Below are 27224 nucleotides of genomic sequence, written 5' to 3' on the forward strand. Positions count from 1 at the left end.
CGACCACGCGCAGCCCGTTTCGCTTAGCAGACGCTTTACTTGTACAACTTCATAGCAGGTCTCTGCAAACAGGTTGGAGAGGGGGAGAAGGGCTGCTTCTGCACTAGCGTTGGGGGCGAAGGAGCCCGCTTCGAGGGGTGCATACTCCCTAGTGGCTGGCCCACGAACCCTGCGGAAGCGCGGAGGGGGCATGCACAGGGTCAAGCCTAGTGCTTCGGGTAGAGACGCAGAGTTAGCCCCACCTCAATCAGCCTTCCTGCCGGCCCCGCCCCATTCCCGCCAGTCCCGCCTCCTACCTGCGTGCTCCGCCCCTTTTCCTTATGTCCCGCCCTATCCTTAGTCACACCGTTGAATTGTGTCATATTGCATCTCCGCCTGTTCAGTCCCAATTTCTAGGAGTCCTGTTACCACTCCTCTCCTGCCCCTCCTCTCCCCGCCTGTCCGGCCCATCTATCTGCCCCACCTCCGCTCTATCTTCCCCGCCCCTCTTCTCCCGGTCCCGCCCCGCTCCTGACATGACCCGGCCCCACCCGCTGGCCCCACCTCCCTCGACTTTCACCTTGGCTGAACCGCCCGCGGTTGGGCCGGAGCTTGGAGCCGCTGGGCTGGTAGGACTTGGGAAGTCCGATGTCGAGGCGGGGGGTTCGGTTCTGGCATTCTGGCTGCGTCCGCCCATTCAGGTTAGGTATCTGGGAGTAGGGGCTGCGCACATCTGGGGCGAGGAAGCCGGCAGGAGGAAAAGGAGGGGTCAATACTGAGAGCGGGTCCTGAGAGAGAGTCCCCAGCCCCGCAGGTCCCCGCCCAGCCCGGGGCGCACCTGCTTTGTGCAGTCTGTGCAGGGAGCGCGCCAGCTCGGCGTTGGAAAGGCCGCTGAGGCGGGCGGCCTGGCAGAAGAACGTGAGGCCCGCGTGAGAGCTCCCGGTGCTGCAGTGGCCGCGGGACCGGCCCTTCCAACTCGAGTTCAGCCGCAGAGACCGCTGCTTCTTAGAGTAATACCTCGAGGGAGAAGTGTGTAGCCGCCTCAGACACCGCCTCCCCCAGTCCTCTCCATCTCACCCGCAGGGAAACCAAAACAGAACAGGAAGCCACTTGTTTCGGGCCTGGAGCAAGTTGGGGCCCAGGAAACTGACCCAGAATTCAGGGCTCCCGTCTCAGGGGCCGGGACATCTGGGGACTCCTGCACGGGGCAGAGTCTAATCCCTCCATCCCGAGCCCCAAAGCTCGGTACAGTTGTGCCCACCTCATCACCTCCTGCACCGACTTGTGGGGCACAAAGCCCAGACTCATCAGTCTGAACATCATCTCTAAGAACAGAGTCTCCCGGCCCTGGGGGTCACAGACCCGGCTGTTCCTCACCTGGCCTAGGGGCAGAGAACATGGAAAAGGTAAGGAGGAGTCTCCCCTAGGCCAGGCCCACTCTTGCTGCACCAGCCTTGCCCCTCACCCAAGGACTGAGCCAGGCGGTGGCTGTCAGTGAGGACACCCAGAAAGTCTTTGAAGCTTACAGTTCCATCACCTGGGAAGAGAGAGAGGAGGGGCTGCTGTGGGTGCCTGTTCCCCGCAGGAATCCTACCCTGCAGATGTGTTAAGGGCTTGCCAGCAGTTCCAGACATTAAAGAATCCAGTCCTGCCTCTGGTTGAGTGGGGGAGAAATAGTCCTTGCCCTGGGGAACCCCCAAATCACGTTGAGGATTATCACAAATGTTGGGGGAGAGGGGATAGGCACGTTGATCAGGGTAGGCTTCCTGGAATAGGAAACTTTAAAATAGGACCAGGCCAGAGATATTGTGGGGAAGGTAGGCATTTTCAGGGCTAGAGGTGAGAGAGGACAGGAGGACAGGGATGGGGGTACCCACCATCCAAGTCTGCCTGCTGCAGAGCCTCATACATTTCCTGCGGGGTCAGCCGGACACCCGCGTTGCCCAGGGCAGCCTTCATGCTGCGCAAGTCCACAGTGCCTGTCAGGCTGGAGCTGAACAGTTTGAAGACATCCTGGAACGCTGGGGGCAGGGACAGGGGAAGTTCGGAGAGGTGAACTGCACACACAGGAACCCTGAGATCCACCCACTCTAGCTCAATGGGACTGAAGACTAGTGTTCTCCATCCCCCTGGGCATTATAACTTGATATAAAGAACAACAATAGCTGCTTGGCACTTGTTAAGGGTCCATTCAGTTCTCACATCTAAAACTTATGTTTGGATATGTTTATATGAAACACATTAAAACCTCATGTCCAAGGTCACTCCACCAGTCAGGGCAATGCTAGGCTTTGGACCCCAGCAGTCTGGCTCTGGAGTCCAGGCTCCAGGAACCCTGCTGGCACCTTGCGGCAGGCACTGAAAATTATTGGTGATAAATAGAATAATTCTGCTTTAAGGGGTCCTTGCCAATATCAGGGCATAATCTTTGTGGGGGCATTGAGGCCCCCAAATGTAGAAGTGATTCCTTCTACCCCTACTCCCACAGCCCCAGACCCCAGCTGGGCAGGGACCTCGGATTCTTCTTCTCCATCCATTCTCCCAATTTCCCTTCTTCCTTCCATCTTGTTCATCCACTCACCATCCATCATCCACCATCCAAACACTTTGCTGTCCGCCAGTCCCTCCCTCCCTTACTCCCTCCTTCACACACACACACACACACACACACACACACACACACACACACACACCAGTGAGCCCAGAAATTATAGATATGAGCAAATTAGACTGGCGTGGGGACAAGTTTACAACACCGTCACTGGCTTCTCGCAGTGACCTCAGCCCCTGGGCAGGCAACCTGCTGTATTCTGCTCTGAGCACCCCTAGTTTTCCTCCCTGCTCCCAGCCCTGAGGCCCTCACCTGCCAGCTGCTGGGGTGTCAGGGGTAGTAGGATCTTGTCTGCAAAGCTGCCTCAGGTGGAAGAGGTTGGAAAAGGCCTTGGCACCTGCTACAGAGAGATGCCAGGCCAGGCAGGCAGGCCTTTCCCCAAACCCAGCACCCCAGGCCTGGCCTCGCATCCCTGCCCTCACCTCTGAGGCCCAGTGTTTGGGCCTGACTGTCCTGTATGGGTGGCCGCAAGACCCTTGACCTCCTTTGCCCTCTGCGAGGCCTGCTCAGCCCCTGGGGCTGTGGCCGCTGCTGGCTCTGTCTGGGTCAGCAGGGCAGCGCGCTGCTGCAGCCTCCCCTTCTGCATCCTGCCAGTCTGCTCCTCTCCTGGGTCTCGCGTGAGCAGTCTCTGAGGCTTCTGTGGTAGCCTTGGAGGTGGGGAGAAGACAGGGCAGAGGGGCCTAGCCCACTTGAGTGCTCAGACTCCAGGCGACCCGGGATCAGACCTGTGAGTGCACAGCTTCACATCCCAGGATCCCCCACGCCAGCCTGCACCCCCAGTCCTCTCCCCAGGGGATCCTGGGGGCAGTAGTTTGGAGTAGTAGGGGACTTTCCCTGAGCCCTGGTCACCTGTACGTTCTCTTTGCTGATGGTGATCTCTTGCTCTTTTGCCCTCTGCTGCCTGAAAGGCAGAGTCACAGGCTTGGATGCTGGTCCAGTGCCCCAGGCCCGCAGCCCCCAGGCTGGCTTTGGGGTAGATTTTAACAACTTTTGGCAGGGGTGAGTGTCTCCCTCACTACAGGTCTCCTCCTCTCTGCTGGGGAACCTGCTGCTTTATTCTTTTGAGTTTCTGCCTCCCTAAAGGTATGTAAATTTGTGACTCCACTCCAAAAGCTAACAGGATAGCAGAGGCCCAGGGGAGAAACAGGCCCTGGAGAAGGCCTGAAGTCAAGGCGTGGGAGGGTGGGGTCCAGCCAAGGTGGGGCTGTGGCCTAACTAACCCTAGGCCCCCTGGGAGGGAAGGATCCTTTCTTCCAAACAATGCAAACCCATAAACCACATTAAAAGAATACTTCAGGAAGATGCACTCCAATAGCCAAATGACGCTTCTGGCCTAGCCCCTCCCTGACGCTCACCTCTGTGTCTCTTCTTCATCCCTCCTCCCAGCCTCCTGCTCCCTTCTCTGGCCCCTGGACCATTCCTCACTGCTGACCCCCTCCAAGTCCCACTCTCCCAGGCCCTGGGCATGTCCGTCCTCAGCCGCCCTCAAGCACCTGCAAGGCTGGGCTTTCACTTGTTGGGGAGCTGTGGCCTGGAGTAGATCTCGAGGCTCACTGGGGCCCAAGGCGAGGTGCTGCCTGCCCTTCTGTTTCTCCTTGACTTCCTTCTTCCTGCCCACCACATCCCCACACCCCAAATTCCCTTCCCTCTTCTGCCTCCATCTTCTCTTCCAGAAGCTTCCCCACATGGCCTGTCCTCTCCGCCATGGGAGGCTTGTGCATTTGTGTGCATGTTTAGTACACGTGTCTGGGTCACAGGCACTGTGTTTATGTGTGCCCATGTGCACAGCGCATGGGGAATGTGCTACCTTGGCCTGTGTGTACATGCGTTAAGGGAATGTGTGTAATGTGCTAGTGTGTGTGTGTGTGTGTGTGTGTGTGTATCCGGGTTGCATGCGGAAGTGCACTATTACACATGGGCTCTCCCCTGCATTGGAGGTACCTCTAACTCAAGGCTGTGGGCCCCTGGAGGACCAAGTCTTTGGCTTCATTCTTCCCTTCAAGCCCTGGACCCCATCCCTTCCCCAAGCCAGGCCTTCCCCACGGAGAGAAGCAGGAAGAATTCACTCCAGACACCTTCTCACCTGCCCAGCCCCACCCTCAGGAGGCTCTCGCTTCAGATGATCCCAGCATGCCCCATTTGGGATGCCCTAATGATCTAAGAAACAGAAGCCCTAGAAATGGTACCGAGGCCTCCCCAAGACTAGTTATGAGTCTTTGTTGCTGGCCCAGAGGTCTGGCTAGATGCAGGTGAAGTGGAACTACACATGGGGAGAGAGCAGGGACAAAGCAGGGCTGGCAGAGCCCTGGGGCGGGGGTAGCTAAAAATGGGGTTGGCATCCCTAAAAAAATTGAGACCGGGATGCTGCAGCAAGATGAGCTCACTGGTTCAGGAGCGTTTGCACAAAAAGTCTAAGCCGGGGGTCAGCACTGGAGGCTTTACTGGTTTTGTCTAGTCATTTCTCTGGGGAATTAGGGGACGACAGCTTAAAATGAATTTTCAGCAATAATGGATTCCCTTTCTTGGTTCCCGGCACCGAGCTGCAACACAAAAGAGAAAGCGTCACTTGGGCCCCAGTGGAAGGGTCAGGGGAGTGGGATGAGCCCAGAGGCCCCTCTGAGCAAGGCCCTGGGGCTACAAGGGCCTCTTCCTGCCCACACTGATGGGCAGCTGACAGTCTGTTGTGTTCATGCATCACCAGCACGGGGTGCTGGGAACCCTGTGCCCTCATTCTCAGCCTGATGGAGGTGTCCTGAAACCAGGGCTGGAGCCATCGGGTTCTCAGCAGGCCAGAAATGCCTGAGCATTTCCAGTGAGGGTGAGGCCAGCTATGCTCTGGGTGAGAAGCTTCCTAATGCTAGAATGGCCCTTCCCATTTTGAACCCACATCCCTGCCTGAGCCCTGGAGCGCTCACCCTCCATAGTTCCCGGGCCTCCTGCAGTCCTGGCTTCGGCACTGCACCTCAGGTCACTGGAACCTGGTTTCCAGCAGCCTTTATGAGGTCACTGAGGTTGAGACATCACAGCTCACCCCATCCGCAGCCAGCCCCTCATTCCACTGTCCGCTACCTGCACCTGGCTGTGCCCCCCAACCCCACATCAGAGCACTGCCCTCCCCTGGGCCAGCCTCACTTACTCTTTCACAGCTTCTTGCAGCTGAGGGGACATGTTCGGGGGCTGGAGAAACTTCACTTCCCCTTCAATATTGGCACTCTTGAACCCCTGCTTGCTGAAGTCAAGGTAAGGGTGGGGGAAACTCTTGTCTTTCTGCTTCAGAGCTTTCTGCAGCTCCCCGGCTTCTAGTGGTTTCTCTGGTGGCTTCTCTAGCAACTCATTAGTGAGCTTTTCCTGCTCTGGCTCATCCATGGTGGGCTCTGTAGGAGGCTCCGTGGCCTTCTGGGGTGGGGCTTTGACCATGTGCTCCAAATTGGGTAAGTCCATCTTGCTGGAGGAGGCCATGGCCAGGGAAGATGCGAAGTTGATCAGGTCTGCCAGGCCGATGGTTGCTGGGGAGGAGGATGCCTGGGAGCCTGTGGCTGGAAGAGCTGGCTGGGCACTGGGGTCCTGGAGCTGCTCCTTGGAGCACATGGTGCCCTTGGGGACCGACTGTTGGTCTAGATGGCTGGTGGTCTCATCTGTGCTCTTTTTGACAGGCTGTGGCTGCGTGCTGATCGCCTTCTGCAGGCTGTGTTCTGAGGCCTGGATGAGCTTGTCTGCCCAGAAGAGGTGCTTTGAGGTCTGCACACGGATAGAGCGATGGTTGGTGGACACCTGGTCATCTTCTGCGGAGCCCAAGTAGCTGGAGTTTGACCTCATATGCCATTGGCCAACGTCCTGCTGCGTGAGCCCCTCAGTGTAGGGGTGGAGTGACTGTATCCTGTACCCCTGTGGCCCAGCGTCTTCACTGCAGAATTCCAGATCGGGCACCTCCAACTTGGGCTCCGTGTCCAGCTTGACCTCGGACTTGAGCTTGGCTGCGGGGCACAGCTCCAGCAGTGAGGAAGCCTTGGGCTTCTGTTCCAGCTCCAATTCTGAGTCCAGGTCCACAACCTCTCTGTGTGGAGGCTCCAGCTCTAGCAATTCCTTCTCCAGCTGTAAGGTTTCAACAGGAAGCTGAGGAGGTACCTGCCCCTGCGGTCCTCCCTGTCACCAGTTCCCTGTCCTGCCCCATTTGTCCTCCTGCTCATTTCCTCCCCAACACTTGCCTCTTCTAAGTGACCCAACCTGAGGCAGGGAGGTGGCGTGGGCAGCTGGGTGTGCTTGCCTGTGCAACACTGGCCTGGTACAAGAGTCCCAGAATTGTCAAGAGTAGGGGCTGGTCAGGCTTTAGAGAAGACGGGCCCCAAAGAACTCTGGCCCTTGCCTCCCCCCGCCCCCTAAGAAGTGACACTCCCCACTGTTACCTCCATTTCATCTTCGTCTTGTGTTGGCTGGAACTGGTATTGGTTTATGTTACCCCTAAGACAGAAGGAGACAGAGTGGGTGACAGGGCTCTATGGGGTGGGTGAGGTGGCTTCCAGGGAGGGTCTCTGGAGCCCTCAAGGCACCCTGCCTTGTATAGGGGCTGGTAAGATGCCCCCAGCCCACTCCCACCAAGAGTTCTAGAATAACAGTCTCAAACTTTAGTGAGTTCAGGAAGTGCCTACAGAGCTTGCCAAGTTGCCCCCCACCTACAAAGAGGGATCTAGGTTCGTTGGAGGTGAGGCCCAGGAATCTTCATTTAATCAATCATTCCAGTGAGCCAGTGCCCTGAAAGTGGCTCCCCACAGAGGGAGAAGTCCAGAGCCATGCCCTCTCCCAGACTTGCCCAATCCCAGCATGGCAGATCTGAAGTGTGGAGATGTGTGTGGAGGGTTCCTTTGGTTCTTGTGGGTAGTTGGCTGCCATCTTGGCTATTGCCCTCAGTGCTCAGTCATTGTGACCCCCTCTCCATCCTTAGGCACCTGCCCACCCTCACCACAGAGAGCTCTGTTCTCAGAGATAGGCAGCTCTAAGGGGTCAGGTCCCATCCATGCCTCTGAGTGTGCCCCACCACCCCTCAGTCATCAGGGGCTGGTGGTGGAAGCAGAGGGTGATTGTAGCCACACTCTCTGCTTTTTGGCCTGGATTCTGCCCTCAGAGATTTTGGAAATGGACACGATAGGTGAGGGAGATCCTGGGTTGGAGTGGGTACATGAAAACTTGGCAGCAGTGGCAGCTGGTAAGGGTTGGTGGTCTTGGAGGGTTGGGGAAAGGTCCTATGATAATGGGGGACTGGTTCTCACTGTGTATCCACAATGTCCACCGACTCCTTGCCACAGCAGGGAAATCCATTGGCACCTGGCAGGGAGAAGGAGGTGAGGGCAGGGGAGCTGCAGGTGGGGACAGTCCCTGAAGGATTCTGGAGCCCAGGCGGGTGGTGCTGTCCAGCCACCCCTTCCCTCCCTGTCCCTTACCTAAGCCCATTTGCCATCTCCTCTTCCATCCTGCCCCTCGTCTCCTCGCTCTCCCTTGCCAGTGTCACCAGCCCTATCCTCCACGTTTGCTCCCCTCCACTCTCCCTGATCCATCACCGTCCTCCATAAGGGCAGATACTAGCAGTAGTTGCTTCCTTTGATTGAGTGCTTCTAGCCCAGGTATCATGCTGAGCACTTTATATGCTTTAGCTCATTGATTCAACACAAAAAATGAGAAGAGTCATTTGCCCAAGGTCCCTCAGCTGATTATTCGGAAAGGCAGGAATTAAATGCAGGTTTGACTCAAGAAACTCTTAGTTCCCCTGCCTGCGTGCTGTCCTACCCTGGAGCCCACAACTGTGTGGGGTTCCCCATCATGCCCAGATGAACCTTCTTCACCTCCCTCCATTCCTGCTCTCCTGCCTTCTTTCACCACTCTCTCTGTCCAGGCTTCAGATCTGCTGCTCACCCTAATCCTGGCCTCTCCTACCCTGAAACCTCTTCTCTCTTTCCCTGGCTTCTCACTCCATCACACCCTGGGGCCACTGACCCCAATTCCAGGCCAGGGTTCTTACCCCAGGTGCTTGATATATAAGGCGATGCTGATACCCATCTGATTATTTATGAACTCCGATCACCCTCCATAGAGGAGACTAACTCCTTGGGAGGGGTCCCCCAACTCCAGTCCCTTTTCTAGAAGCTTGTATCTTTTACTGCAGAAGTTTCATTTTCATCCTTTGGGGGTGGGGACCACCAGGATGTCCCATTCTCTGTTCTCCAGAGTAGTGGATAGGGGTTGATGGAGAGGCCATCATGGCAATGGGCAAGCTGGGTTCCTATGAGCCTGCAGTGTGGCAGGAAGTGACAACCTTGGCTCTAGCTGAGAAGAATTGCTCCCAGGATTAGATCAGAAGGATTAGAATGTGCTGTGGCCTCTTCCTAGAGAAGTAGAGGCTGGGGAGGGTCCTTGAATGGCCGGTCCTGGCCCTGGCATTTGGGTGCATCCATGTTCAGCCTGGGCTGCGGGATCTGGGATCAGCTGGCTGGCTGGGCTAGGGACAGGGACAGGCTCCCAGTGGCCAGCTCAGTGGTCTCTTCAGAACCTGTCACGTCCTTGACCACCATTCTTCCTTTGACCACCCCTCGGCTTCCTCCTCATGTCTCTCTTCATCTCCAACTCTACCTGCCCCAACTGCTGCTGTTCCTCAGGTTTCTGATGCCACAGTCTTCCTTGCTTGCTTTACAAAGCTTCTCTGGGAAATTTAACCCTCCCATATCCACAGCAACTGGATGCGGATAGAAGAAATTATTACGGTATGAACCTCATTGCAGCGCAGGGGTTTGGAAGCAAAAATCTGAGGTTGACTTAACTTGGGTCCTCTGTTCCCAACTTGGCAATGTTCTATTAGGGATCCAAGTGACATTCTGTAGTATGTGAAATAATTTTAATTTCCAATTGCAGGTTGCTATTATATAGAAATGTATTGATCTTATATCCTGCAACCATTCTAAAATCTTATTAGTTCTAGAAACTTTTTCTTTTTTAAAAGATTCCATAGGGTTTTCTACACAAACAATAATGTGTGTGACTCAACCCAATCTGGATGTCTCTTCTTTTTCTTGCCTTACTGCACTGAGAATAATCTCTAGTACAGTGTTGAATAGAATTGAGGGTAGACATCCTTGCTTTGTTCCTGAGCTTAGGGAGATTGCATTCAATATTTCACCATTAAGTATAATGTTAGTTGGATTTTTTCTCCTAGGTGACTCTTAGCAGGTTGAGGAATTTCCATACTGTTTCTAGTTTACTTAGATTTTAATTAGGAAGGGATGCTTGGTTTTTTTCTGATGCTTTTTCTGCATTTATTGAGATGATCATATGGTTTTCTTTTATATTCTGCTAATGTATTATGTATCTTATACATAGCATATATTATAATATGTTAACATATAAATGTTACATATTATTTTGCTAATAATTCTTTTATATTTTGTTTATGGTAAAATAAATTGATTTTTTAAATGTTAAATCAATCTTGCATTCCTGGGATAAATCTCATTTGGTCATAATGTATTATTTTTCTATACATTATTGAATCTGATTTGCTTTTAAAAAGAATTTTCACACACATGTTCATGAGGTATATCGGTGTGTAATTTTATTTTCTTATAATGTCTGTCAGGTTGTCATATTATAGTAATGCTGGCCTCATAGAATGAGTTAAGAAGTATCCCCTCTTCAATTTTCTGAAAGAGTTTGTTTAAAATCCGTATTATTTTTCCTTATATTTGGTAGAATTCACAGATGAAGCTTATGAACCTGGGCCTGGAGTTTCCTTGTGGGGAGATTGTTAATTATAAATCAAACTTTAAAAAATAGATACAGGGCTATTTAGTCTGCCTATTTCTTCTTTTTTATTGTTGTAAAATACACATAACATGAAATTGCCCATTTTAACTTTTTTAGTACCTTCACATTAGTGTGCAACCATCACCACTATCCATCTCCAGAATATGTTTCTTCTTGAGTAAGCTTTCGAGTTTTTTTTTTTTTTAGGAATTTGTCCATTTCACCTAAGTTGTCAAATTTATTGGCATACTTTGTTCATAACATTCCCTTATTATCCTCTTTCATATCTGTAGAGTCTATAGTGATGTCATCTCTTTCATTCCTCATATTGGTCATTTTTGGCTTCTTTTTTTCCTGTTCAGTTTATCAGTTTTGTTGGTCTTCTTGAATTAGCCAGATATATGTCTGATTTCTTTCTGGTTACCCTAAAATGACATCTGCCAGGCAATGAGTCCTGCAGTCACAGGTCCCAATCAGCATTTTACAATTTCATTCTTAAACATGGACAACCAAACATCACCAGACATTTGAGGAAACTGCCAGCATGCAATAACAGATCAAGAGAAAAGATGACTCCAGAGTTCCAGAGGTAATTTGAGAAACAGAAGGAAACCTAAAGAAAAACTCCAATCATCTTCAGAGAGTCAGAGATGAAGATACTGAACAATATATATATTATATCCAAACAAACAAACAAACAAAAAAAAACAAGAACAGGATACTATTTAAAAAGAATCAAGAAGAGAAAGAGCTTTTCGGCCAAACAGAATTGGAAAATAAAACACAGAGAATCTTCCCAGAAAATGGAATCAAAATATCAATACAATGTGAGAGAAAAGGATGAATAGGAAGTCCAATTCTCGGGTATAGAAGGGAGATCTAGAAAGAATAGAGAACATGAAGAAAGGAGAAATCAAAATTTCCCTAAGCTGAAGGGTATCATTGGCTTAAAAGAGTTTACTGAATGCCTAGCACTACAGATGTCAAAAGATCCTTGCTGTAAAAGTTCACTGCACCAGGAACAATGAATTCCTAAATGCTTCTAAAGTAGAAAAATCAGTCATCTACGAGGGGAGGAGAATCATACTAGCAGCAGAGTTAGTAACAATGGTTACCTTTTAAATTCTGAGGAAAATTGTTTTTAACCTAGAATGTTATATCCAGCCAAACTACCATTTCAGACATGGAAAGACTCAGAAAATTTACCTCCTCTTTTTTTTTTTTTAGGAAGTTTTTTGAGGGTGTGTTAAAGTAAAATAAAGGTGTAAAATAAGAGAGTCAGGAATAAAATAGTGTGTCCACCTTAGGAAAGCAGTTAAGTCCCAGGATGTTAACAGTATAGAGGCCTACAACCAGTACACATTGGTGTAAGAGGATGGAGGGTCCTGGGAAGTACATCTTTGAAATAAAGAAAACCAGACAGAATGGATGGTGGTTAGAGGTTGAAGAAAATGAAGATTATAATCAAACCAAAGAGTACAAGGAAAAGGCAACTAAAAACTCCAGGTAAAACAAAAAGCTACATGAGAAAGAAAAGGTAACTGTGGTACCTGGGTTCTGCAGTGAACAGTAGTTATGTAGTCACAATAATGTAAATCCTGTTTATTAACTTTCAACTTTTAGAATCAATATATAGACAAAATTTGGAAAACAATTATGGTGATGAGAAAATGTAAATGTTACCAACCTTGATATTTAAATAATAAAAATACAGGTTAGTCTTTGGGAGACTTCCTTCAGAGAGGAAAGCTGAAGGGAAGGGTAAGGGCACTAAAAATTTCATCTTACTATTTATAGTATTAAAAGATACTGTCTAAAGTTTATTTTTTTTAAAGAAGATAAAAATATGTTAAATTTACAAAGGTATCAGCAGATCTCAAAACAACTGATGTTGGGAGGATAGGGGAAGGTGGTGCCATTAGAGCAGAAAGGTGGTACTGTCAGGAGCTGATAAACTAAGAAAGAGCCTGTGAACTTCTAGAGAGATAATAAGGTAACTAGGCAGAAAAAGTTTAAATGAAACAACAGTGGCTGCACAGAGGAGAGAGACTAGGGGTGCGGTGTAGGGGATTCTTGCTTCTCATCACTGAATAAGCTCTTCATTACTATTTAACCACATACATTTCTTTGATAAAAGAAAATGTTGAGCCTGGTCTAGGCACTCTGCTAGGGGCTGAGGATATTGTGATGAACATACACTGTCCCTGACCCCTTAGAACTTTCAAGCTTGTGGCTGTGACCACAGGAGACCCTCCAGTCTCTATTTCTTATTCCCATTTCTTCTGAGCTCCAGACTCAAACTGCAGTCACTCATTATACACTTCTCCCTCAGGAGACCTCAACTTCACCTTGTCCAAAACACTACAGATTCCTTATCAGAGCCTGAGATGTATCCTCCTGTCTGGAATTCTCCTGTTTCCTATTGTAATGATGCTCAGGGCTCACCTCTTTCTGAAGACCTTCCAGAATCTACCTGGAGTCACTGGGCTAGGGACTCCTCCTTCAGTTGCTCCCATCCTGCCCCTGCAGACCTCTTAAGTGCGTGACTTCTGGCTGACCCTCAATTAGAGGTGGGCAGAGTGTGTGGGCTGCTCATTTTGAATCTCTGACCCTCTGCACAGAGTCTGGCACAAGATGGATGCTCAGCAAAAGTCTGTGCAGAGAAATGAATTCCTTCGCTCTCTCACTCCGCCAAACCCTGCAGTTTATTTTCCATTTCTGACCTCAAGTCACAGCGTGGTGGCCAGACTCTAGCACAGCCAACATGGTTCTGCATGTCTGACCTGTCTTTCTCTCCAATCTCTTGTCTCTTGATAACCCCTCTCCCCATTCCCTGATTCATCCTTCATCCTGTCACCCTAATTAGAAACCTGGGTCACTTGTGACCCGCCTCACTTCCCCAGCTTCTGACGTTCCCACCACTGCTAATGCTGACCTTGTGCACATCCCTTTCTCCATCTCCCACTGCCTCGCTCATCTTCCGACACCCAAGTCAACACAAATTTAGGACTTACACCCATCAACACTCCATGCTGAGTGATTTGCACACATTCAATCCTCATAGCCACTACTACGCACAGGTGGCCATGACTCTCTTCTCACAGATGAGGGAACTTGTACAAGGTCACACAGCTCTTAAGAGCAGTGCCATGAGCTGAACGTGGATCAGACTAACTCCAAACCCCAGGATGCTAACCATTGTGCTCTGAAATTTCTTTAGGCCTCTAACTGGACTGCTGAATCACACTCCCTGCCATGTCCACCAGCCTGGGCTTCTCAATGATCCCAGAGTGAGCTGCTGCATCACACTTGCCTCTGCTCCCGTCCAGACTCTATAGAGGCCTCAGAGATCCTGCATGGTCTGCCTCTGTCTTCTTTTTTCATCTCTTGCTCTCCAGCTCCCTCCCTTGTCCCAAGCCCAAGGCACCCTGGAGCGTGGCAGGACTTTTTGTGCCTCAGTGCCTTTGCACATTGTATTTCCAATACCCAGAAAGTCTCTCTCCTGGCAAAATCCTATTCATGCCTGACAATCCAACTCAAATCTCCAGTGTGGTCATCTCTGTGACACACTTAGCTGTCCAAGTTACATTTTAACTTTTAGTTAACGCATCAGACTTAGGGCCTAGCACAAGAGGAAGTCCCAGAGTTGGGGCAATAAATGTTGCAGGAGTGATTTCAGGTGTCTGCATCAGTTTGGCCTACAGATTTGAGACAGGAAAAGCTGCTCTCTGGTTGTCAGTTCTTGGCACATTTTGAATACTGGCCCACTTCCTCCTAGGAGAGAAGGCCCCAAGAAGGCCCCGATTTGGGGGCGGGGAGAGGAGGGATCTGAGCCTGGGAGGTCCTGGGCCCTGCGGAGCAAACATCTTTGCTCATTGGTACAGAACACAGGGCAAAGCACAAAGGAGGCGCTCAAAGATTTGTTAACGCAGATTGTTTTTTCCTGCAAAGCTCCAACCATCAACCAAGGACAACTTGACTTGATTTTGGGGTTTCTCTGCAGTCTAGGATCATTCATGAGTCGTCTCCGGGGCACAGAGAAGCCCGCCAAGAACTCGCCGAGTCTGCGGCCTTTACCCCACGGTGTGCACGTGTCTGTGCACACACCCGCTTGTGCGCCGCGTAGGGCCGACCGTGGGTGTGGTAGTCAGGGTAGCACCAGGTAGCGGGGACGGCGAGGGGTTTTGGCTGGGGTCGACCTTTCTCTCAGGCTCCCGGGGCTTTGGGAGCAGCTGCAGGGCCCCGGGCGGATCCCAGTCCGCCCCGCCCCCGCCCTCCCTCCGCGCCTGGCTCCGCCCCGCCGCGCGCCCGCCCGCTCCCACCTGTCACCCCCATGCTGACCGAGGCTCTGTCGGGGAGGCGGGGAGCGGGCTGGTGGCTGCTGCCCCTCCGCCTCCAGTGCGCTCTTTGGTGAGGGTCCGTGGGGGGCGGTGGAGATGCCGGGGGCGCAGGCGCCTGTGATGTCGCCGCCTCTGTGACGTTTCTTGCGCGACCCCGCGGGTAGGAAACAGCGCTCCCGATTCCTGGCGTGGGTGGGCTTGGCGGTTGGGGGAGGTCCTCCGTAGAAGGTGAGTCCACCCCTCCCCGCAGCCAGAGCCCCTCTCCGGAGATACAGGACGGGCGGCTCTACTCTCTGAAGCAGGCCCAGGGCAGTGAGGAGGGCAGCGACCTGTAAGCCTTGGGTCCGCTGGGCTGACCTTTACACCTGTCCTGGGCACACAGGCACAAGGCTGCTGCCCCTTCTGGGTGCTCAGGGATCTCCAAAAACCTGCTGCCCAGGCCTTGGCGTCTTTATCCTCCTCCCCTCAGCCTGGCAGTGTTTGGCCAGGGAATTCCCTTCTGTCATCAGGTGGGGTATCTTGCCTAACTGGTCTGAATGGGTAGCCTACAGGTGGATTTGGAAGCACCCACTGGGAGGAGTGGTGGGAAAAGTAGCCCCACACAAGGGCTGAAAACAGTCTCTGCCTGAAACCAGGGGCAGGCTTGACAAGATCCCACCAAGGAGGCAAAGGGAAGCAGCAAACAGGCAGGTGAGGGTGGAGACAGCCATGGCCTAAACACCTTTATCATCACCCCAAACTTTATTGCTTACAAAGAGTTCTCTACAACCTGAACTTGGCAGTACCAAGGCTGCAGTTCTTCACGTACTGGGGGCCGGGGGTCTCTCCCTGGGGAGCAGTATGGCTTGATGTGGATAGCTGGAGAGAGGCCAATTTGGCAAGATGTGGGGACAAGCTTCTCCCCAGGAGGAATCTCAGGGGACACACCCCTCACCCCACAATGATTCACAGTTGATTAATGCTACATGAGTCCTGATCAGCCCTACCACAAAGAAGAGGCTTGGCTGGGGCGATGGGTTGGGGGGAACTCATCTTACAGAAGTCTGGAGGGTGTTTGAGGGGTCACACGCATGGAGAAGGGTCAAGATTTGGGTCCCTTCACCCCATCTCCTGGCCTTGTGCTCATGCGGAACCGCTGGCCGCCCTTCTGGAGGGCAGCCATGAAAGTGCTTTGAGGTCATCAGAGTGCAAAGTGCAGCTGGCGGTGCCCCTGAGACCAGGGGCGGGGCAGGGTCAGTGAGTGTGGTGCCTGAGCCGTGTCTCAGGAAGCTGGTGTGAGGATGTGAGAGCCTGGGTAATGGCAGCGCCTACGGCTTTCTTTTGTGTCTGTTGTGCCCCATCCTCAGACTGTTCCTGTCATGTAGGTCTCAAGTCACCCTTCACTTCTAGGATGAGGGAGCTGAGTACCAGCTAGGTAGGGGCAGTGGGTGGGCCTGTGGTTGGGGCTCGGGGCCTGCTGCTCTGGGTAAGACTGGTGGCCAGCAGCAAAGGGGCAAGTGCTTAGGGGCTGAGAACAGTTTAATTGAAATGCCTTCTCTGGTCCTTGGCTGAAGCTGTGCTCAGCTCAGGGCCTGTGTTGAAACACCATGAGAAGGGTGGTGTTCTCTCTTAGGGAGACCCCCAGTGTCAGGCATTCCTCTCTCCCTGACTTGGTCTGAAAAGTTCCTAGAGCTAAAAAGGGGTTTGCTGGCCAGGCAAGGCCGGGCGAGGGGGTGAGAGGGCCCCGCATTAAGCCAAGGGCAGGCACACCTGCTGCCCTGGGCGTGTACTGGGCCCGGGTGTGAGTCGTTAGACATGCCACACCCTTACATCTACCTGGAGACTGAGGGAGGGGCTTGCTCACCCCTCCCTGACCTGGGCTGGAAGTCGCTCTCCCCTGACTGCCAGCAAGTGGTCACTGATCCTAACGGGTCAGGCCAGCTTGTTAGGACCAATGCAGAGAAGATCCTCTTTGTTCCCCGTGGGAAGAGGCCTCCTGCCTTCTTCCTCATGTGGGGGCAGGCAGGACACAGGTGGGAGATCGTGGGAGGTGTTTTGCTAGTCCCCACCTTACTGCTGCCAGTCCCTGGTCCCACTGCTGAGCCACTGTCTCAGGGGCAGCACTGAGCACCAAGAAGGAAGGCTGTTTCTGGCTGAGTGGAGCCGGTGGTGGGAGGCTGGTTAGGGCCTGTTCTCCAGCTGGCCATGCTTGACCCTCCAGCTCCAGGCGAAGCTGCCGTCAGGGGCCAGGGTGCATTGCAGGTCAATGCCCGAGTCTGGCACCTCCATGTCATAGCGCACGGGCTGCCCGTCCTTGGTCACCAAGCTGAAGGCTGCAGCTGGGATCTGGGGGCAGAGCAAACCAGTGGGCCTGAGAGTGGCAAGGGGCGCTGAAGCTTCCTAGGAATCTAGAGCTGGTGGTCTCCTGCTGCGCTAAGAGATACCTCCCTCCAGCCCAGCAGGCAGCCCTGAGGGCATTATCCATCTTCCATTCTGGAGGATGCAGAGAACCACATGTGCCCAAAGTGTGGTCCTGAGGACCCTCTGATCGACCCAAAACTGCCAGTCTTGCCCTTGGGTCCTGGGGGACATCCGGGGCCAACTATTCCCTGTGGTACTTTTTCAAAAGTCTTTTACCTGGAGGGCTGTGCTAGGTGTGCTGGACTCTGGGACTCTACCACTAAGTGTGTACCCGCCCCCTTACCTGGCTACTGATGCCAGTTGCGATGTCTCCCACCTTGACCCGGTGGAACTCCCGGATGTGCAGGTGTTCGCCATTGAGTGACTGTATTTGGACTTTCACACCTAGAAGGCAGGCAAGTGGGCCATCAGGAGAGTGGCTGCTAGCTCCCTAAGGCGCCCTACATAGAGGGAAGCAGGGTGGTTGTGAGGAAGCCACAGAGAAGACATTTAGGTTGCAATGGCCATAACGGCATATACCTGCTAGCTCTTCCAGCCATTTTCCATCAACACCGGGAATTTGGCCTGCACAGTGCAAAGAGCTAAGGTTGGGTCCTATGGGGAAGTAGTATTCCTACTCGCACACAAGGCAGAAAGGAACTGGAAACAAAGATTCTTAAATTAGATTGTGGGCCACTTAGATTGTAATGTTCCTTGAGTTGGAGTGGCCTCTGGCCAGGCATGGTGGCTTGATGCCATAAGTCACACTGGCCCTGGGAAGGGCCAGGGAACTGTGAGCTGATGCAACCCTTGTTCTGTCAAAATCACATGACCTATGCAGCTGCACTTGAAAACAAGGAAGTCCTACATATGCTGTCTTTCTCATCTTCTGACTTCATACCCTAGAGGAGGATCCCAGCAATCTGTTGCTGAGTTCTTGATTAAAATGTTCATGGGGTCTTGTTCTTCCTCTTCCTGTCAGAAGGAAGTTAACTGCTCAGTTTTTTGATTCCAGGCCAGAAGAGACTGCTGCTCTACGCCCCAAGTTAGACGCCTTCTGGGACTCCATCAACCGCCCACGAGGGTCAATGGTCCTCCACTGACCCACCAGGAAAGACTCTGGGCAATCAGGGCCTTGGCTCTAAACTGACATCCTGCCCAGGTACCTCAAGTTCTGGACACCAGGTGCCTTCTTCTCCCTTCCCCACCCTGTGCTGGGGAAGGGGGACATAAATCTCTCAGACTCCCCAGTCCCAGGCAGATCAGGTGACTGTACCATTGAAATAGCTCGGCGTGTCGGTGGGCCGCCCCCGGGCCAGCACCATGTTCCAGCTGGAGCTGCGAGCCTCCGCCTGGCTGCCCCACGAGTGCACGCCGGAACTCAGGGTGTCCCGCGAGCTCTGAGAGGCCTTGGATGGGTTCTGAAGTGACAAGGATGGCACAGACTCAGGCCGCGGGCTCAGGGAACCATCTCTGGCCTTGGTCTATTTGGGGCCAAGGGACTCTGGGCCCTCCCCTGGGCAAGGAAGCCCCCATGTCCTAGGCTGGAGCATGGCTCTCCTGGGTGCTTTTGGGGCTCAGCTGGGGGCTGAGTTCATGAGGAGCCCCTGGGCTGGAGGAGGGTGAAGCGTAGTTCTATGGAGACCAAAGCCAAGCCTTTTTCCCTGCTATCCTAGTAGCCAGACTGTTCCTGAATCCCCAGGGTGTTGGAGATGGACAATCTCATTCTGAGAAACCAGGACCCCTGGCCCGGGGAGGACCCCTTCCAGGAGGAAGGGGTGACCCCGTTACCTGCCTCGTACCCTCTACTTGCACAGGGCCCCTTCCCTGGCTGCACCCAAAGCCCTATGCTCTGTGCCCTGGCTCCCGGTCCATGCTGGCTCACCTTCTCACTGTCATCCGACAAGGAGAGACTGTCAATGCTGAGGCACGAGAGAATTTGCTCCTGCTCCTCCAGAGAAAATGGCTGGGAGAGGCTGTTCAGAAATAATTCTGTAGAAAAGGCAGAAGACGGCTGTGAAAGACTGGGAGGGGACTGGCTGTGCTGTCCGCGTTTTTCTGCCCAGACTGCCAGAGCTGACCCCGGGGAAGGGGCTGGAAGAAAACACATGCTGGCTGTAAAGAGGAGGAAGCCCCAGCCCGTGCCAAGGGAGCCAGAGGCTGCAGCCGCCCATACCTATTTCCAGCTGTTGCAGCTCCTGCTCCGGGAAGGTTGCCTTCCGCTCTGGTGAGCTGGGGTTTTTGGTGGGGGCTGGATCCAGGGAGGACAGAGGCAGTGGCTCCCACATCCCAGACTCCCCCTTGCCCCAGTGCAGGCTTGGAGACTTGTTCCGCTCTGGGGGTTCCGGGGGTGGAGGAGGTTGGAGCTTAGGGGCCCCGCCTGTTGTGTCCTCAGCTGGCTGGGGTCGCGGGGCCCCTGGCGAGAGCACCCTTGGCGGGGCACGGAGGGTCTGGTGAGAGTGGGCTGGGCTTGGAGGTGGATGGGCTTGGAGTGGCGGTGGATGTCTTGGTTCTTTATATTCTCCCCTCCAAGGGCTCCTCAGACCTCCCACTACAAAACAGAGAGCACACGTGGTAAGGTGGAAATGGGCCAGCAGGGTCCCTAGGCCACACGAGGTGGCCTCTCCTGAGCAGAGCCGGCCCAGAAGCAGGCAGTGAGGGAGGACCCTTGCCCCACCAGGACACAATTCAGGAGGGTGGTGTGTGGTCTCCAGAGGAGGCCTCTTCTGTAAGATGGTCCCCTACAGTGGGAACAGAACAGTATTTCTTTCATTCCCTTTTCCTCCTAGGTAACAATTGCAAATTTAAAAATCACAGAATTGGCTCCAGAGAAGGACTTTGTTAATATTAATAGTAAAGAGAAGATTTAAAAATAGCTCTGGGGGAATGCCAACACGGAGTTCCAGGTAAATGGGCCCTGCTGGCCCTGCGTCTCTCTTACCCCTCCCTTCCCAACAATCAGTGCTTCCTGAAGGCAGCATTTCTCTGGAGTGGGGTCAGTTCAGCCCCGGAGCCCTTATAACTACCATCTGTGGTTGGGGTGGAGGGCTTTGCAAGGTCTCTCTCCTGTTTTACTTATTCCCTTTTCATTCCCATAACTGCTGCCTTTCCCCTGCCGCCCCCAACACCGCCCCCAACTCCAGCTGACATTCTATTATGTTTGATGTGTCACTTTGGGTTAGACTGCTTTCTTGCAAAGTGTGTATTGCTTTTATTTATCAATTTTTAATTTATAAAAAAGGCAGAGTGTTCTAGGCTTTGCTCTGCTGGTCCTCTTATCACCCAGCACTACGGTTTTCAGATCCAGCCAGGTTTCTCTGTGAACATCGAGTTGCTTTAATAACTACTATGGGTGCTGTGTGAGGCATCCCCCAACCACTCCCACCCCATCCCCACCTTTGGCCTCTTCGCGCTCCCACGGGGGCACACTCGACTGCACTCAACTCCCATCCCACAAATGACACTGCAGTGTGTGTCCCCAGGCATGTCCTCTTATGGGTCTGGGGAGAGTTTCTTTGGCGGTAAGCCCTGGAGTGGGGTGCTGGGTCCCAGGTCTATGGACGTTTGCCCAAGTGCTGCCAGGTGCCCTCCAGCAGAGCCTAAGGGCTACAGCCCCACCAACACCTGGCACTCCCAACTTTCTGACTGTCCCCACACAAATGGCTGGAGAGTGATACCTGGCTTTATTTCACACTCTGATTACTGATGAGTTCTAGCTCCCCTTTCTATGTTGTAACCCCTTTCCCCCAGCTCCTGAGCACTGCCCCTGCATCAAGGCACAGTACCAAGCACTTGGACTCACGTGACCTCAGTCTTCCTAACAAGCCTGAGGTTGGTGTCATGTCCATGCTCTACATGGGGAAACCAAGGCTCTGAGAGGTGGAGTACCTTGCTGATGACCACCACATGACTCTCTTGCCCCCTGTGGCCAGCACGGGGCTCTTACCATGCTGTAGTGCCAGGCTGACCTTCCCCCCCAGCTCTACGGCTGACGCTCGGTGGTCAGGCTCTTTCCTGAGGCCCTCCTGGATGGCCTGGGCTGTGAGGGGGGCACAGGAGGGTGGGATCTCCCTCACAGGCGGAGGCTCGCTGGCAATCTGGGGGTCAAAAGGCAACATGTGAGGTCTGCCTCCCCATCACTTCCCTGCCCCCAGTTTTCTGTTCTTGCTCCTCCCCACCCTCCCCGCCCTGCTGTGCTGTGGTGGGCCACAAGGACTGAAGCGGCCTGGTCTAGAGTAGGGGCTGGGATTTTTCCAAGAAAAGGGAAAAAGGGGCCAGGCAGGACAGAGCAGAGCAAGGCAGTGAGGCATGCATGACTTCCAGGTCCAGCCTGTCAGGAGGTGGGCAAAGAAGGGGGTCCGGGGGGTGGATGCAAGAGAGCCCTGAACCATGAACTCAAGGAGAGTCCTCACCGACAATCTCCCCCGGGACCCTCAAATCTGGGGGGTAGTATTTTAGTCAGCATCCCACATTTATGAAGAGGCCTTTCCCTACGCCCTGTTCCCATCCCCCACTGAAGAGCACCAAACTTGGGGGCCCCGTAGTCTTGCTGGCTTTGCTGGTGCCGGCCGGCACTGACCTTGAGGCAGAGCGGCCCTCGGAAGTACTGGGTCCAGGGGTGGCAGCCGTTGAGCATGTGCAACATCATGCAGCAGCTGCTCCAGATGTCCACCTTGGCATCACAGGGCTTGCCCATCACCACCTCTGGCGCCATGTGGGTCTCTGTGCCTGGGATGTAGTCCCCTGAGAAGGTGAAGTGAGGCAGAAAAGGCAACTGTGAATTCTTGATGGGTGACAGCCTTGGCAGGGACCACCCCAGTCAATCCCTGAGACACCCTGAATTTGTCTCAAAGTCCTTTAAGTAGAGATAAAGCCTCCAAATCAAACTTGCTAGGGATGAGCCAAGTCGGGGATTCTGCTGGGGACTGTACAAAGAATCTATCATCCAAAACATGGGCTCTGGACCAGACCCTTAAAGTGCTTTCTAAAAGGAAGGAGGGGTCTGGACATGGAAAATTAGGTTGCAGAAGACTAATTAATGGTATTTTCCTGAAATTTTAGTAAGTTAAAAAGAAAAAATAAAAAAAGGGAAAAGGTCTTTTATGCATACAAAAGGATTGATACCAGATGTCAACAGTATTTTTTTCCGGTGTTTTATATTTTTTTGCAGAAAAAAATACAAATCACCGGAAAAAAATACTTTCTGCTTAGCTCTACTTTCTGCAAAAGATATTAGAAAAGATATTTTTGTAATAAGAAGAAAACACTATAGTTATTTTAAAGTGAAGGACAGGTGTCTATGTTCAACTTACACCTTCAGAATTACCAATAGTCCTTTAGCAACAAAGAATCACTTCTAAAAGATTTTTTTCCTTTGGTCAAAATGAAATCATTTTATGCTAATGGTATAAATAAAAAAGCAGGGCACAAAATTGTGTTATAATGGCCTTAACTATGTACAGAGAAAAAAAAGACGTGAAGAGAATTATCTAAAATATTCATGATTATCTCTCTGGGCAAGAGGAAAGGTTAAGAATTCTTTTTTTCCTCCCCTTCTGAACCACTTAACATTATAGTTGCCAACTGTTCTACAGTGGGCACGGATTACTTTGATAATCAGAAAAATATAGGTTAAAACCAGGCATTTCTCCAGCTGCAGAGCCCAGGCCCCTTGGTCAGCCTTCCCACTATACTTCCAGAAACTACTCTCAGAGGTGCAAGAGGGCTGAGGTCACAGGCTGGGAGCACAGCTCCCTAAAAAACGCTGGACAAGATGGGTGGAGCTGGGGTGGGGGGAGCTCTGAGGTAGAAGACCTGGGACCTAGGGCGAGGCACTCAGCCTTTCTGTTCCCTCCTCTGTGTAATGGGAACATCAGAAATGAGCATCTGAGTGCATTACTGCATTAAAGCTTAACAATAAAAGCCTCAGGAGAACCCAGAGTGGTGTCTTGGTGGACATAAAGTGCTCCGTCTCTGATGCCATTAAGGAAAGTACAGGAGAAGGCATCTGCGGAATGCCTGGTAAAGGCTACTGGCTGTTATCATTGTGGGGAGGCGGAGAGGGGACGGACTCACCTGTGAGCAAAGACTTCCCCAGGCCATCAGGTTGAAGGCACACAGCATGGCCAAAGTCACATAGGGCTGCACGGCTCCCATCGCTGGACAGGAGGACATTATCAGCTGCCAGGCCACCCCAGGGAAGAAGAGGAACAGGTGAGTCACAAAGTGCCCTGGCCCAATCTGGACCTCCAGCGAGGCAATTTTCTGGCTGACCCTACACGGCAGCTGCTGCTTCTGATTAGTTTCACTAGTCATGGAGGGAGGGAGAGAGGAAGGTGTCAGGTGAGGCTAGAGGCAGGCAGCAGGCAGGATCTCTGAGGGTGAGGGCACGGCAGCAGAGTTTACTCCTGGGGACGCTGCTGCCACTCAGCTCTGTGCCTCTGGCCCCGCCGGGGTCACCAGTGGGTAGGAGCTCGATCTGCTGTTCCCTGGGCACCACCCACTGGAAACTATGGAGCCAGGCTGAGGGTTGGGAGAACACACTTCCCCTTCTTACTGGTACAGCCCTGTCAGCCTGACGCAGGCCCAGAAGATCAGGCAGGATGGGGTGAGGGAGGAGCCCAATGGAGACCAGGAACACGGGGGCTCGGAGCCTTACCTTTGACGTCCCCATGCAGAATCCTTCGGGTATGGAGGTATTCCAGCCCTTCCAGGGCCTGGCCCAGGTAGTAAAGGGCCCGGTCCTCCGGGAGACAGCCCTTCTGCTTTATGAGCTGGCCTAGTGAGCCACCTAGGAGATCAATGGCCAGTCTTTACATGGGGCTTTTCCAGGCCTCCAAGGGAGCCAAGGGCAAGGGCCTTCGAAGGGCAGATGGTAGAAAGCAGGCCTTTCTTGACCATGTCACAGAGTCAAGAGATTAAAAGTGGATTGACTGGGGACCGAGGTCAACCTTGGCAAGACTCGGGGGAACCCTGGGCTCTGAATGTGGAGGGAGGAAGAGTGGCATTTGGCTCCATACCTTCTAGCAGTTCCATGAAGATGTTGACCCAAGGACCTTCCTTCACTGCTCCATACAGAGGGACGATTCTGGGTGAGGTCAGTCCTGCACATGCCATCAACTCCTCTGCCCGAAACACTTCGACTCGCACCTAGAAGGGCCCAGGGGTGGCTGCGAGTCAGGGTGAGGGACCAGGGCTGGTTCCCTGGCATCCTGTCAGAACCCTTGGAACCCCCTGAACGGAGGCTGCTGATGCTCCCAGTCATGATTCTGAGGCCAGGCAGGGCACTGGTGGGCCTCCTGGACCCTCACAGACTACACTGTGCACCCTGGGGGGGCGGGGTCAACGCCTCATACTGGATTAAAGTTCTGCATTGCTGATGTTTGCGAAAATACTTAAAGTCACACAAAAACTACAATCCTTATTCAGGCCCCTTGCATGCTGCCTATCCTCAAATCTGCTGAACACAGAACTTTCTTTTCCCTAGCCCAGATATCTGGATAATTTCTAGGTCATAGGACCTTTTGTTTATTAACATCCACACCTACACTTCAGATGCTGCGTTTCTGTCACCAGAGCTGATGCGGCCAAGATTCTGGCTCTGTCAGTGCCTCTGGCTCCTCCTCATCCTTCATTGGCTCATAATTATTTGCCTTTTGCCCTGAGGATTAACATGTCCATGTGGATAGAGCAGTGCTTGTTTATTTTGTTTGCAGCTGTTTCCCCAGGATCTGGGCAGCGGAGATCCTATAGGGAGAGGTTTGGCCAAGGCCTGTCCCACAGTGGACTGGTGGGCCAGGGACCACCCACTCTTTTCTGCAGGGACCAGCATGGCATGGCAAGAAGAAGTAGGCCTTGGATGCAAACATCCTGGGCTGAGACCTGGCTCAGCCATTTCCAAAGGTAGATCACTTCCCCTAAGCTATGTGTTTCCATGTGCAAACAATGGGGACAGTGACATCTGCTCCTGGGGAGAGTGAGGATTTGGAGGGATGATAACCATCACCGGGCCTGGAAACCAGTGGGTGCTCAGGAAGTGCTAGCTCCCCACCTCCTCCCTCCAGCTCAAATATGGTTAGATTCCCTAATAGAGACTCAACCTCCTTTCTGGCAGCAGCGGATTCTCATGTTAGCCCTGAGAAATACCACCAGAGGGCGCGAGTGGTACAAAACTAGCCAAGAACAACTCAAGTCAGCGCCTGGCAGTTTTCTCTGGAGACCTGCTGACTTGGCAAACAAAAGCTCTGACGTTGTACGGCTTTTGGACTTTTGCCTATCAGTGGAAAATGTCTCTTTCTGATTACTTGCAGAATACCTGGTTTGGTAATCAACTCGCATGGACTTTGACTCCCTGTCAGTGTTTCCAGCTCTGAACCTGAGTTGGAACTAATTCACCAACAGGACTTGTATTAGCAAATGTTTTTAATCCTACTGCTCCCAAACCATGAGGTGAAGCACCCAGGGCACCACAGAGAACTCAAGGGCACTACGGGTATTTTACATTTGAGGCAAACAGCGATGATCAACATCTGCGGACATCATGCAAACTACTAGCTCAAGACAGCTCGGTTTCTATGATCGTACTGCATTATTTTGATGACATATTTCTGTGAAGCTAGGTTTTTGGAGGTTGCTGTGACAAAAAGGTACTTCGGGGATAATGTGGAGCAGGAAATGAAGGTGATGGCATCCACTGATTTCAGAGCTTGAGAAGTTGGGTGTGCCCAACAAGACATACATCCCATTAGTAATTATGGTTGTTTTAGAACAAAAAACATGTATTTTTCAATTTATATGTATTGTCATTCAAATGGCTAGTAGGTTGTTAAGATAAAGACTTATTATTTGACCTAATGATTTAATAAATGGAACTGTTAAGTACTTGTTTTGGCCTGGAGCACCATGAAAAAATGACTGAGACATTCAGGGCTGTGAATCAAGAAAGTTTGGGAGCATCTGCCTCGACTTTTAAAAAAACCGTAAGTCCTCTAGAGTGTCCCAGCAATGTTAAAAACATTCCTAACCGCCCAGACCAAAGGCAGTCAGAAGGGACACTTCAAAACACAAGATGCGTTAGGAGTCTGGGCTAGCTCCAGGGAGAGCAAGTGGAAAGGGTAGACCCGAGGGAGCTGGGTGGGAGAAAGGACGGCTTACTGGTCCAGGCCAGCTGCCCGTTTGGCCCACCTCTCCTCTCTGGACTTCAGTGTCCTTATCTGTAAAGTGAGGGCTGGACTCTGATGAGGCTGATAATGACAACTAATATTGAATGCCAACTTAACACACGCTGGGCACCATGCTAAGCACTTACAAGTATTAGTTGTTACCTCTTAACAACAGCCCATCAGGTGATATCTCATTTTACAGACAAGGAAGCTGAAGATTGAATGAGTAACCTGCTCAAGGTCACCAGGTATAAATATCAGAGCTGGAATTTTGGTGGAAGAAGCCTGACTCTAGAGCTGCCAGCTACCCTGGCTCACGGAAGGCCTTTCCAGGTGTGCGAGCTCGAACATCTGTGCTCATACTCAGGAGCGTGCATACCCAGTGGGGAGCATGCTCAGCGATCCCCTAACTGCCAAATCCACAAGCCACTTCCCTTTGCTTAACTGCCAGCACACATCATTCTCCTCACAGTCCTTGTTCTGATTTCCTTCTCTTCTCGTCCTGGCTGACCTCACCCATGTCCCTGGCTGATGGCTGCTTCTACCACCTTTATACCATCTCCCATTACAACCTGAGCTCCTTCGGGTCAGGCGTGTGGATTCCACACCTCTGTCTCCAGTCCCTGGCACAGCATCTGGCACAGAGCAGAGCTTGGTAACAGCTGGCTTGACGTGGCCAAGGCCAAACTATCCCAGATCAGGGATGAGTAAAAGGAGGCTCCCAGGACTCCATGCTTGAGCCAGATGTTCTCAAACGAACAGTTCTTAACCCTCACTAGGCCACAGGCCCCTTTAAAATCTAATAAATCTCCATACATGCCACACTTTAGAATAAACACACACACACTTTAGAAAAGAGTTCCAGGAGTTCAAGGATCTTATGAATTCATCCACTGACTAGGATAAAAACTTATACATTGGCTGTTAAAAGTACTAGAGAAATGGATATGTACCAAAAAAGAAATCTAT

At 52.2% G+C, this 27224-nt stretch overlaps 2 protein-coding genes and 1 long non-coding RNA gene across 4 annotated transcripts in view; 1 reads left to right on the forward strand and 2 right to left on the reverse strand.

The window, feature by feature from the left end:
* Positions 1 to 17: 17 nt before the first annotated feature.
* SPATA32 (spermatogenesis associated 32) lies at positions 18 to 15877 on the reverse strand. The gene is made up of 12 exons (XM_032498603.1): positions 15818 to 15877; positions 14698 to 15008; positions 6994 to 7048; positions 5727 to 6682; positions 3013 to 3237; positions 2843 to 2889; positions 1857 to 2000; positions 1445 to 1516; positions 1241 to 1361; positions 818 to 996; positions 560 to 712; positions 18 to 169 (listed from the first exon to the last, which is right to left on the reverse strand). Exons 1-12 carry the CDS (start codon positions 15875 to 15877, stop codon positions 36 to 38), a joined length of 2457 nt encoding a protein of 818 aa, XP_032354494.1. The 3' UTR covers positions 18 to 35.
* The window catches only part of MAP3K14 (mitogen-activated protein kinase kinase kinase 14), a 40139-nt gene continuing 28352 nt past the window's right edge, over positions 15438 to 27224 (reverse strand). The window contains exons 7-16 of the mRNA XM_032457423.1: positions 24114 to 24243; positions 23753 to 23884; positions 23170 to 23274; positions 21674 to 21837; positions 21041 to 21191; positions 19271 to 19645; positions 18980 to 19086; positions 18371 to 18515; positions 17399 to 17499; positions 15438 to 17040 (exon numbers count right to left, since the gene is read on the reverse strand). Of these exons, the coding sequence (XP_032313314.1) occupies positions 16876 to 17040; positions 17399 to 17499; positions 18371 to 18515; positions 18980 to 19086; positions 19271 to 19645; positions 21041 to 21191; positions 21674 to 21837; positions 23170 to 23274; positions 23753 to 23884; positions 24114 to 24243 (1575 nt within the window). The 3' untranslated portion in view covers positions 15438 to 16875. The remainder of the gene's footprint in view (positions 17041 to 17398; positions 17500 to 18370; positions 18516 to 18979; positions 19087 to 19270; positions 19646 to 21040; positions 21192 to 21673; positions 21838 to 23169; positions 23275 to 23752; positions 23885 to 24113; positions 24244 to 27224) is intronic.
* LOC116656784 lies at positions 18653 to 25950 on the forward strand. 2 transcript variants are annotated; one of them, XR_004311734.1, is made up of 4 exons: positions 18653 to 19321; positions 19884 to 20000; positions 24810 to 24996; positions 25404 to 25950. It is a non-coding gene; the product is annotated as an uncharacterized LOC116656784 (long non-coding RNA). The 2 variants fall into 2 exon arrangements; XR_004311735.1 differs by lacking the exon at positions 24810 to 24996.

Source organism: Camelus ferus, chromosome 16, assembly GCF_009834535.1.
Source record: "Camelus ferus isolate YT-003-E chromosome 16, BCGSAC_Cfer_1.0, whole genome shotgun sequence".
Classification (NCBI taxonomy): domain Eukaryota; kingdom Metazoa; phylum Chordata; class Mammalia; order Artiodactyla; family Camelidae; genus Camelus; species Camelus ferus.